Consider the following 12,379-nt stretch of genomic DNA (forward strand, 5'->3'; position numbering starts at 1 on the left):
GATCTAAAATCTTTAACCAAATAGTTTAAACGTACATTTTGGTCTGGTTTGGATCGATTTGGTTCAGGTTTTTTGCCCACTCCTAATAGGATGTATAAGATCAATTCTTCATAGAGTTAATAATATTCGTTTTAGTGGTCTACGAGCACTAGTGAAACGTACACGGAAAAATATTGATGTAAACCGAGTGATAAAATTTGGGGGTAAACGTAAACCGGAAATTGAACCGGAAGCAAGAAATCAAAACCAACTTGGTTTACTCAATAAACCAAAATGAGTAGAGTGACTGTAGAAGTATTATTACGGATCAGGCCTCAGCCCGAATCTGAACATTTGTAAAGAAAACTAACGAATATAATTCACCAGAAAATGAAAGGACAAAGTGAAGGCTAAACCACAGAAAACCGAACCAAATCCAACCCGGTTAAGATATCGATTTGGCTTGTCATCGGTGGCTGGCTCTCTCCTTTACGGTCCTCCTATGGTGGGACATAACAAGAAATCAACACACCAAATAAACCAAACCAAACCAAACCAAACTGTGACATACCTGTTTGCATTTAGATGTGAATCGGCTTGTCATAGGTGGCCATGGCAGCTTCCTTGAGAGCCTCGCTCATAGTGGGATGAGCGTGGCAGACTCGAGCAATATCTTCACTCGACGCATCGTAGTTAATCGCAAGAACCGCCTCATGGATCAGCTCTCCAGCGTTTGGTGACATAATGTGAACGCCCAAGATCTTATCCGTCTCCTTATCAGCCAAAATCTTAACCAATCCTTCGGCATTATCTATGGCCTTAGCTCTACTATTGGCCATAAACGGGAACTTCCCAACACGATAGCTCACACCGTCTTTCTTCAACTGTTCTTCGGTTTTACCGACCGAAGCCACCTCGGGATGAGTGTAGACAACACCAGGAACCTTGTCGTAATCCACATGGCCGTGTTTGCCTGCTATGAACTCCACACAAGCAACACCATCTTCTTCAGCTTTGTGAGCAAGCATTGGTCCTGGAATCACATCTCCAATCGCATACACGCCTGAGACATTGGTCAAGAACCTCTCGTTCACCAGAATTCTCCCACCTTTGTCGGTTTCCACTCCGATTTTCTCCAGGTCAAGTCCAGATGTGAAGGGTGTTCTCCCCGCTGAGACAAGGACAACATCGGCTTCGAGTGTGGTCTGGTCTCCACCTTCAGATGGTTCCACTGTGAGATTCACACCGTCTCCAGAGGCGTCCACGGATACAACTTTAGTCTTGAGCATGAACTTCATCTTTTGCTTCTCAAGAGAACGCTGAAACTGCTTACGGATTTCACCATCCATAGAAGGAACGATATCGGCAGCAAACTCAACCACCGTGACCTCTGATCCAAGCCTTCCCCAAACAGAACCCATCTCCAGCCCAATATAACCAGCACCAATCACAATCAGTTTCTTCGGGACTTCAGACAAAGACAAGGCTCCAGTCGAGGAAACAATCTTCTTCTCATCGATTGTAATACCAGGCAGAGATTTCACGTCAGAGCCGGTAGCAACAATGATGTGTTTGCCCTTCACAACGGTGTTTCCTCCATCGATAGTCTCCACAGAGACTTCATTAGGGGAAAGAAACTTACCATACCCCTTGACATAGGTGACTTTGTTCTTCTTGAACAAACCCTCAATGCCACGAGTGAGGTTCTTGACCGCATTATCTTTCTGAGCCAACATAGCAGGAAGATCAACCTCAACAGAAGCCAACTTGATACCATGGTGAGCAAAAGCGTGTTTCGCCTCATGGTACATATGTGAAGAGTGAAGAAGTGCCTAATACATAAGAAAAGGCCAAAAAAAAAAAAAATAGACATTCGGATTAACTTCCCCTTCAGCAGAAGCTAATAACATCATCACAGATCAAACGAAAAGCTCCAAACAATCAGATAACCAAATTTTGCTAACTGAGCTACAAATCATCACAAGCCAAAGCTTAAAAGCCAAATTCGCCATGGGATTAGGCCAAATAATCACAGTAATTAACTCTCTAATTGATTCATCCAGGAAACATATAGATCGAATCTCAGTGATGATCACTAGCAACAAACAAGGATTCAATTGAAAATCGAGAGGAGATTAATCGAAATTGACCTTCGAGGGAATACACCCGACGTTGAGACAAGTGCCACCGAGCGCGCCGCGCTTCTCGATACACGTGGTTTTGAGACCAAGCTGAGCCGCCTTGATCGCCGCCACGTAACCGCCGGGACCGCCGCCGATGACGACCACGTCGTTCTCATCAGATCCCGATGACGCGAAGCCACGGGAGAGGGAAAAGGAGAATTTAAGAGCGTCAGTGTGAGAGCTAGTTACGTTTCTGGTGAGAAAATAAGCCTTCCTTCTTGCTAAATTCGCCATCGCCATTTTTTTGTTAGAGAGAGAGAAACTTGGTTGGCTCTTTGTAGAGATGAACAGAGCCGGCGAAATGTATAAAGCGAGAGAGAGAGGCTTCAGACCTTTTTTATTTTTATAATCACAAATAATATTAAATATTTCCACAATTGACCATATATTATGAGAATAATTCCTCTGAATTATGGAAAATTTATCAACCTGTTGGTTCAGTACATACTTTAGTTTCCAGAATCTCATGTACCACGAAATATTCGAAAATTATTTGCAAAATTATCAAAATAAATACTTGAATCATTTTTTGCTTCATTTTCATTCATAAAAAGACGGACAAATATTTTAAAAAGTAGAAAATATATGGACATGAAGATTCATGGAGGAAAAGAAGATAAAGAGATAAAGATAGAGATGATGAGAAGCAATGACATAAGGTTAGGATTGAAACTTTTCAGATAAACCCCCAAACTCTTCCACAGTCCACACATACACTCTCAACTTCCACAGATATGGGAGAGAGATTCTTCAATTACTCTCTCTTGTTGGAACCATGTACCAAAGATACAATCCTCATGTTCTCAGACAAAACCTAAATTCAGAAACTTACTTGAATGAGAAATCCTTAAAACAATAATGGGTACATCACAAATCCATATTCAAATACTTAAAACTAAAAAAAATAAAAATCCTTAATACATCAAATGGCTAAACATCACTAATCCTCAAAAAGAACAAAGTTCAAAACTTGAAATACTCATTCACCAATTTGGTGCTTCTGTTTCAATAATCCTAACAAAACTTCAGGTTGCTTTTTCTCTAGCATTCTCTCTTCTGAAACAACCTAATAAACAGATGAATCAAAAATGACCAACCAACATTACAAACATGTCCTTACCTCTCTACCTCTGTAAAAGTCCTTTTATTTTGAACTCACTGAAACCAATCACAAATCAGAGAAATAATCACTGGACCGGTCTAAAACCGATCACTCTTTATATATACTGCCAAAAAAGACAGGCTTCAGTCGCCTCCAAGCATCGCTTGTAACCGAGCTCGAGCTTCATCAGAAACACAGAACCTTAACCTTCTCCTCTGCGGTTGTTGAGGTGGAGACGGAACCGAGGAGAAGCAGATGACCACAACCGTCAGATTATCTGATGAGTTAAGCCTTGCTGCTTCTTTCCCAAGTTCCATTGCGCTTTGTCTCGGGTCTCCGTGCCTTCTCAGTCCTTGTCTTACGTTACTCACTGCATTCTGGCTTGACAATACATCCCATATACCATCACATGCCAAAATCAAGAACTCGTCGTCCTCTGTAAGAACAATCTGTTGAATATCTGGGTCTGAAATCAGAGGCGAAGAGGAGCCAGTGAAAGGACTCTTGAGCTCCCAGTCCCCAATGGCACGTGTGACAGCAAGGACCCCGTTGAGGTACCCATCCTCAAAGTACCCTCCTAGATCCTCTATTCGCCTACGCTCAGGCTCATATGTTGACCTGTGATCGAAAGACATGTCAACAGCCACTCCTCTCCGGCATAGCACTGCACGGCAATCTCCAGCGTTAGCGACCAGAAGATGTCGTCCGACAATGAGAGCGGTCAAGGCGGTTGTCCCGCATGAACCACTGACAATGCTTTCGTCAGCCATGGCGAGATCAGCCAAAGCAAAAGCTTTCCGGTGAGAGTTCTCAAGTTCTTGCAAGAAAAAGTTGTCCGCAACGGAGGGCATCTCCGGAAATACAGAATCTTGGAAGAACAGTCTCGTCAAGTTCTCCTTCATGTAAAGCGACGCCTCAGGTCCGCCATGGCCATCAAAGACTCCATAGAAAGCACTTGGTAAAGAGAAGTTGACGGATCGAAACTGAGCTGATAAGTCGTCTATGCAGATGTGTTCATCCTCCATGGTCTCTCGGCCCCGAATGTCAGCAAAGCTCCCTGAACGTATAGTTGGGAAAAACTCAATGGTGGGCTCTTCAATGCTAGTAGTCGCAAAACTCATGCCCTGTTAACATAAATTCAAACTGTTAGTATTACTGCTTATAATATTCACAGAAAAAAAAAAACAGAAAATTCACAAAACTAATTCAACAGAACAGATAATGATCAACAATTCAAAGGGCAACCAAGTAAGTCCTTGTAACAATGTAAACACTGAGAACCATTAACAGCTTAATTAACAGTCTTAATTAGAGAAATAATCAAAAATTAAAAAGGCAATCAAGTCGTGCTTACAACAATGAGATCCCTTCACGGCTAATTAACAGCCTTAATTAGAGACGTAATAAACAATTGAAAGGACAATCAAATTGTCCTTGCAACAATGTTAACACAAATATTCATTAACAACTAAATTAACAGTCTTCACGGTAAATCAAAGGCATAACTTTTCTCTAAAAGGAGATAAGCTAATCATCTAATGCTACAGAAGAAGAAGAAGAAAAAAAAACAAACCCAATATGAATGAGCCCTTACGCAAAATTGATCATTAGCAGGACATCAAGGGAAGATCTCATCTCAAAACCTAACCGTTGACTCGCAATCTAAGCGAATCAAAACCCAATTTTGAGGAAGAATCTATTAACAGCAGATGAATCTTGGAAACCCAATCAAATAGATATTAACAGATTCAGATCGAGAGCCCTAAACACATACCGATTCGAATCGAGGCGTTTCAGCGGAATCCGAAACCTCGGCACGCACAGACTCAGAAACTCGAAAATTGTTCTGCTCTTTCGCAGAGGAGATATGGCACTTAACGTCGAGGACCCTGATCTCAGGCTGACTCAGAATCATGACGTCTCTTCACGTCTTATAATCAAAAATTGAGCAGATCTGATTGCGAAATCCACCGAAAGGCGATATCGACGACGCTTTGTTTGGACGCAATCGAAATTCGCGCAAAAGAATAAAGAACAAAGGAGAGAATTGAATTTAGGGTTTGGTTTCTGTGTTCGATGTTTATTTGTATATACTGTATGGACTGTATTCACAGATGCCCATAACTAATAACAATAATAAATAGAAAAAAGTTTTTAGGATAGCGCTACAATTTTTTTTATTATAAATATAATAGATAAGGGTTAAAATAACCAAAATTTTAATTAAAATTTTAAAAAGTAACCTTGATTTAAGTTTTGTTTATTAAAGGTGGGGGTTAGCATTCTTTTTTCAATAATAATTAAAATTTAAAATAAGAATTTCAAAAATAATTTCAAAAATAATTTCAAAAATATTTTCAGATTTCAAAATAAAATTAAATTGAAAAAAAAAAAAAATTGGCATTCCTACAATATATACTATATTATCCTTCATAATTATTTATTTTTCTTTTGTTTTATTATTCTTCGAGTAAACTATAACTTTTTTCTTCCCTAATTATTATCACCGACTCTATTACTATCAGTCTTTGCTATCATAATCGTCTTCATGGCAACACCATCTCTGTTATGAAAAACCATCGCCTCTTCTATATCCAAGAACACCGATTCTTTCATAACCAGGATAATTGTTTTCTCCATAACCACCACCCCGCCATACATCCGCCATAATCACGGACACGAGATCCATATTAATATTCTATTTAACCGGATCTCGTAGTCTGGTGGTAAAGGAACCTCGGCTGAGGTGCCCGCCACCCGACTTCGAGCCCCGGCCACGAGGAGTATTTACATGGACTGCCTCTCGCCCTCCAGACCACTTCGCGTAACCAGGGGTCCTTAAGTGGACGCTTAAAAATCCTGTAATGGCTTGGGCTTCGGCCCGGTAGGCTAGTCGATCACGCAAAGTGGTCGGATACTGGATTATCAAAAAATATTAATATTCTATTTAGTTATTCCATACCATTCAGTTTCTCACGTACTATTGATATTTGGATTAGGATTTATATTTATTTTTAGGGTTTAATGATTATTATTTAGGGTTTAGTTTATGAGAGGTTTGAATTTAGTTTATGAGAAGTTTGGATTGATGTTGGAGTAACCATTACCTTATTCCCTGTGATTATAGACATTTCAAATGGTTAGAGAGAATGTCAGATGTGTGGTTCAACACTGACAAACGTATATCTTTCTTAAGTTTGGGCCAGAATTTAGATAGGCCCACTGAAAATAAGCATTACCTCATTTCCATTGCGATGTACGGAAATCTGCATATTCATACATCAATATAGGGTTGCAGTCCCGATCAGTATATAAACACGAATTCTGTGATAAAACATATCTCAACACAAAATATATTCAAATATCATATATAGACAAAAATATTTAGGTTTACCCATACATTGATCATGTCTCCGTTGATCAAATAGTAACGGATGCTGACGTGGCTTTTATATTTTATTTAATAAATAAAAAAACAATACAAATAATTTTAATTTGTCATTGGGGGCATAAAACCTGAGTTCAGCCCATATTGAACCATGCATTCAACCACTGTGCCACATCGGGTTATTGATTGTGTTAGCTATTGTGTCTTACTTATATCTAATATATTTTGTTCATATATTTCTAATTATCTAGAATTAGTTCCACAAAATATATATAAATTCTAAGAAAATTGTGTTTATTTACCTAAATTATTGTTATTGTGTTCTTAAAAAATTAAAATTTCAAAATGAAAATAAAATTTTGAAAATCAAAAAAGAATTTTCAAAATTAAAAAAGAAAATATGAAAAAACAATTGAAAAAAATTCTAAAAAATTATTATAAAAATTTTGAATTTGAAAACATATAATTCAAAACTATTTTAAAAACTATTTTATTTTAATTATTTATTATATATTTAAATAATTATTTATATTAATAGAACTATATTTATTTAAATAAATAGAAATATGAATTAAAACTAAAAAGTATTTCTGAATATATGTTTTCAAATTCAAATCTTTTATAATAATTTTTTAAAAAACAATTCAATTTTTCAAAAAATACTTTTTCATATTTTCTTTTTAAATTTCGAAATGCGTTTAAAAATCAGTAAAATAAATTGTGTCGAACAACAATAACAGAAAATTACTTATAAGGCGGTTCATCATAACCAAAATACATATTAATTTCAACAAATAAACGACAAGCAATTTCAAAGAAAAATCTTGTTTCAATCAACTAAGGGCAGGATTATCGCCGTTTTTTAGGGTTAGTATTTCGTGTTTTTAGAATTAAAAAAAAAATCTATATTATTATTTGAGAAGTGAATTTGCTTATTTGTCATCTTCTCCATATTTTTAACTAAGTCATTATTTTTTCATTATTTAACTAATTAAAAAAATAATATTGAAAAATTATCGAAAAATAAATGGAAAACGTGAATAAAAATAAAAGATAATTTCATGTATTTATATTGTGTTTATCTTCATTTTTATTTCTTATTCGTTAATTTTATAATTAGTAGTATATATACACATAGAATAATTAGATTTATCATTATACTAAAATATTAAAATAGGTTTATAAAATAACTAAAAATTGATTTATATTTGTTTGTAAACCTAAAATGTGATGGAACTTTTCTAAATAATTAAATTTACTTTAGTATTAAAATATTAAAAAGAGATATATAATCAATAACAGTAAATTTGATTTATATTTGTTGTTAATTAACGTGATTTTGTCGTGGTATTTTAATTTTTATTCTTATTATTAAATCGCAAGAATAAAATTAATTTTTATTTAATTTTAAATTTAATATTTATTTGTTTTGGTTTTTATAAATATTTAAATGGAATTATCTTTAAAATTTTAAATTATCTGCCTCCAAAAGAGAATATTTTCAAAAATATATATTTTTTTATTTACAACAAATATCTTATATACAGAAAAATTTCAAATTAACTATATTTACTTTTATTTTTTCAAGAATTCACATAATTATAACTTTTTAAAAATTAAATTTCTTTAAAAGACTATTAAGTAAAGGAAAATGTGATTATATTTTTTTTATAAAATCCATATTTTAGAAAATGATTTTTTTTGTTATAATTATTAAAGTTTGAAATTTGAAAAACCTTTTGAAAATAATAAATTATTATTTTATGATAAATAAATTATATTATAGGAAAATAAGAATTTACATTTTAAAGGAAAAACCAAAGAGATTGACTATTAGAAATAGATACAACAATAGATAGGAAATGTTCTTATCTTATATTATTACATATTAATGTTTTGTTTGTCAACATGTCTACTATGTTTGAGTGTTTATTCAGTTATAATGGTAGGTGTTTCACAACATAATCATACGTATGTCAATAGTTTTATTTACTTTGATAAATATAATATGTAAAGTTGGTTTCAGTTTAATATTTTTGTACTTTAATTTATTTTGTGATTTTGTAGGTTTTGGTAATTCCAAGAATTTGTTTTAATAACATCACTTTATATTAAAATTTATATTTTATTTAAACAATTGTTTATAAATCAATATGATAAAACTGGTCAAGGATAACAATATATTTTAAAATAAAAATATCAAAGTTGAAATATATTTTAAAATAAAAATATCAAAGTTGTTTTTCAAATATAATGTTTTTAAATCAATAAAATTTTTAAAAATTTAAGAAACTGAAAGATTCATAAAAATAATATAAATTATTGTTTGATTTAAAATTTTTGATCTTTAGATTAATAGTATATTTATTAATAAATATGTATAAAAGAATTATGCCCTCATTTGCGGGCAAAACATCTAGTTATCTATTGAGTGAAGAACCGTCCTTTAATTAGGGGGCTTAAAGCAACATTATCGCGGTCCAAGTACCGCGTCCATAACATTATTGGGCCGAAAAGAAAATCAAAAAGACTGAATTATATTTGGGATGTCCCTTAGTTAAGATGTGTTGGTGGTCGTCCTTAGGAGGCACGTGTCAGGTTGGGAATGGCCGATGATTTTTAGGGAAAAATCGAATTGAGTCCGTCTTTCAGTTTGTGTGTGTCGGTTATCTCGCGAGGGCGATTGACAGTGCGATTCTCTCTCGACGGCGGATCTCTCTCCACGGCGATTCTCTCGCGACGTCGCTTCTCTCTCGCCGGGGATTCTGTCTCGCCGGCGCTTCGGTCTCGACGGTTCTCCTCTCCTTGATTTCGAACGCAGTACAGAGGATCTGTTGTCTCTCTCGACGGCGGATCTCTCTCCACGGCGATTCTCTCGCGACGTCGCTTCTCTCTCGCCGGGGCTTCTGTCTCGACGGCGCTTCGGTCTCGACGGTTCTCCTCTCCTTGATTTCAAACGCAGTACAGAGGATCTGTTGTCTCACCGACAGCGTTTTACTGAATACGAAGGTGAAGAAGGTATGTGTTCCTCCACCGTATTAAGTATTTGTATCTATTTTGTTGTCGTTGTCGATCTACTTCCTTGGATGAGGATTTTGTTGTCGCTTTAGATATAGGGTTTTCAAAATTTTGAATCGTCTTTGTGATATGTGTTGATATTTGGTTATGATTGCCGTGTCTGATTGTCTGTTTGGTGTTTGCGTAAAATATAGTGAAAACTAGTGTAGCTTTAGGGTTTTGAAAATATATTATTGTCTTTCTAGTCTGTGAGAGAGTATGGTGAAGTTGTAAAATATATTGTTCTGTGTGATTATTTGTGGTATATTGTTTGCAAAATCATTACTTATTTGATGAAACTGATATCTGTTTTTTCGTTTGATTGTGAGTCTGCTATTAGGTGAGGTTCGTTTGGCCCTCAATAACCCGGATAATTAACAAGTCAAAGAAGAAGAACCATTTCGTCGAAAGTACAAGGTAATTCACTTTCACTTGAACTCCAATAGTTGTTACTAGTAGCTGAACATGGGACATGACTATAGCTATAGCCAGCTTTCTGAATCAGAGGAGTATGGTGGGGAGACAGCTGACAGTATCTACAGCGAGACAAAAGATCTTATACGTCGAGACCAAGCTGAGATAAGGTACAATTATGGTGAGCCGGTTCAGTATCCTCCTCAACCCGAGGTTGAGTTTGAATTTCCGCAGACATGCTACTGTGGTAGTCAACCTGTTCTAGCCACATCTTACACTAGAAATGATCCTGGAAGAAGATACTACACTTGTGATAATGTTGATGATGGAGAGTGCCGTGTATGGAAATGGTGGGATGTGGCGGTTATGGAGGAGATGAGAGCCAGGGATATACACACGCTTCAATTGGCTGAAAAGGTAGAAGCTCTAGCCTTGTTGAGTGACTATGAGACTCAGCAGAAACTGGATACGGTAGAGAAGATGGTGTGTGAGTTAGCTAAGAAGAAATCAAGGTTTACCAATGGCTTTGAATACTTAGTTGGTGTAATGGTTTTCATATTAGTTTTAATAGGAATGCTTCTCATGTTTAAGTAAATCAAATGAGTTATGGTTTTAGTTTCATGTGTAATTTGTAATGGATTTGTACTCTTTCTCGACTTTGAACTCTTTGAAGACTTTCTCGGCTTTGTGTAATTTGAACTCATGTTAACTCATGAGTAATTTGTGTCGGATTTGAACTCATGTGTAATTTGTAATGGATTTGAACTCTTTCTATGTCTTATGTGTAATGAATCGGATGTCTTAATGAACTCTTATGTCTAATGTTAAAAGTGTAAATGAACTCTATGTCTTATGTTAGAAGTGTAAAGAAAGATGAACATGTCTTTCTCGTTTGCTGGTAGTAAAAATAACCAAAATATCACAGGCTACTCAAGACTCACATGCTATTTACATGGGTTGTTTGTTTGTTATTATCACAAGATGTACTATAGTATCACAAGATATACTCAAGAGTCACATGGGTTGTTTGTTTCTTCCACAAGAAAACAAGATGCCATCACAAGATATATACTTCCAATATCACAAGATACATTTTTTAGTTTCTATAAATACTTCATCATCTTCTCTCATAACATATATTCAAATCATCACTCGTATGCTCACTTTAAATACATTTTCTTTCTTTTAAAATTTTAAATGGCTTCTTCTTCCCATTATCATTACCACAAAGATGATGATGATGATTTTGATAACATATTTGATGATTTTTTGGAAAATCCTGATCTTTTTCCAGAACCAAAAGAGCGAAAAAAACATTTTCGAGCTGTTGTTTCACCAAGTCGTACATATTCGTCAACTGTATCACCTACACCACCATACGCCAATTGACGAATTGCTGCGGTACATTTCTGGAGCGGAGATAGAGTCGACTGTCCGACTGCATCTTCTGTTGGTCGAAAATACTCTACTTCTGTAGAGGGACGATGGACAATACTCAAGAACAATGGTTTGTTCATTCGAAACCGTCGCCGGAATAAAGCTAAGCTATTCTTTGGATGGTCAGCACTCCAAGGTTTCAAGAACTCAACACTACAAAGCGTTGAAGCTCCCTCAAAAAGAAGCAGAACTTCAAACTTGCAGCTGTAACTGAGAAGATACAGTTTCTCTAATTGAGATATTATTTTTTGTATTTATTTTTTCTTCAAGTTTTGCAACATTCCCTTTGCTTCACAGTCCACATTGGTCTTTATGCTTCAGAGTTTCAAATTAATTATTTTCCCCTAAACCAGCTCTTGTATGCGTCTGTCTTGTGTTACAGAACTGGTGTTGATCAACACGTAAGTGACATGTTTGTCTTGAGCTTCAAGTGTTGGATAAACTTGTTCGCAATGAATATTGGTGTTGAGAGAGTTAAATATTCTATATAAACCTGGTTTCCCAAGTAATCTTAATTGAATATTACATTCCTTTATGTGTATACAACGTTTGGATCTCAACGTTTAGGCCACTGGGAGTTTTCTGGAGTAAACAACGTACATTGGATTCCGAACGTCCTGGATTTGGAGATATATCAACCGCCTGAGTTGATCACAAGTTGAAAATGATTCTCTATAAAGAGGGTTTCTAATAGAAGGTGTATTGATGGTATATAAATATACCTGAGGAGGTTCATATCCGCCAGCATAGTGAAAGTATGATCCAACAATGAGAGCATGATCTGCGTCACCAGTCGATGTCCATATCGAGATTGCTTTA

General features: G+C 35.5%; 2 protein-coding genes across 4 annotated transcripts; both read right to left on the reverse strand.

The window, feature by feature from the left end:
• Nucleotides 1-235: 235 nt before the first annotated feature.
• On the reverse strand, nt 236-2,509 carry LOC106300045 (dihydrolipoyl dehydrogenase 1, mitochondrial). Its single transcript, XM_013736096.1, has 3 exons — nt 2,130-2,509; nt 551-1,811; nt 236-479 (listed from the first exon to the last, which is right to left on the reverse strand). The coding sequence occupies exons 1-2, from the start codon at nt 2,400-2,402 to the stop codon at nt 561-563; spliced, it is 1,524 nt and encodes a 507-aa protein (XP_013591550.1). The 5' UTR covers nt 2,403-2,509; the 3' UTR covers nt 236-479; nt 551-560.
• LOC106300046 (probable protein phosphatase 2C 13) lies at nt 2,358-5,367 on the reverse strand. Of its 3 annotated transcripts, none has more exons than XR_001261952.1 (3): nt 5,039-5,367; nt 3,283-4,388; nt 2,358-2,976 (listed from the first exon to the last, which is right to left on the reverse strand). XR_001261952.1 is itself a non-coding variant. In XM_013736097.1 (2 exons), the coding sequence occupies exons 1-2, from the start codon at nt 5,177-5,179 to the stop codon at nt 3,408-3,410; spliced, it is 1,122 nt and encodes a 373-aa protein (XP_013591551.1). In that variant the 5' UTR covers nt 5,180-5,367; the 3' UTR covers nt 2,991-3,407. The 3 variants fall into 3 exon arrangements, 1 of the variants encoding a protein (XP_013591551.1); XR_001261953.1 differs by lacking the exon at nt 5,039-5,367 and adding an exon at nt 4,859-5,008; XM_013736097.1 differs by lacking the exon at nt 2,358-2,976 and having other exon boundaries at nt 2,991-4,388.
• Between the last annotated feature and the right edge of the window lie 7,012 nt (nt 5,368-12,379).

Source organism: Brassica oleracea, chromosome C6, assembly GCF_000695525.1.
Source record: "Brassica oleracea var. oleracea cultivar TO1000 chromosome C6, BOL, whole genome shotgun sequence".
Lineage (NCBI taxonomy): Eukaryota > Viridiplantae > Streptophyta > Magnoliopsida > Brassicales > Brassicaceae > Brassica > Brassica oleracea.

Coding starts and splice junctions, on each gene's coding strand:
- LOC106300045 (XM_013736096.1), bottom strand. CDS start 2,402: ATGGCGATGGCGAATTTAGCAAGAAGGAAGGCTTATTTTCTCACCAGA. Junction 1,812..2,129: donor TCGGGTGTATTCCCTCGAAG/GTCAATTTCGAT, acceptor CTTATGTATTAG/GCACTTCTTCACTCTTCACA.
- LOC106300046 (XM_013736097.1), bottom strand. CDS start 5,179: ATGATTCTGAGTCAGCCTGAGATCAGGGTCCTCGACGTTAAGTGCCAT. Junction 4,389..5,038: donor AAACGCCTCGATTCGAATCG/GTATGTGTTTAG, acceptor TTATGTTAACAG/GGCATGAGTTTTGCGACTAC.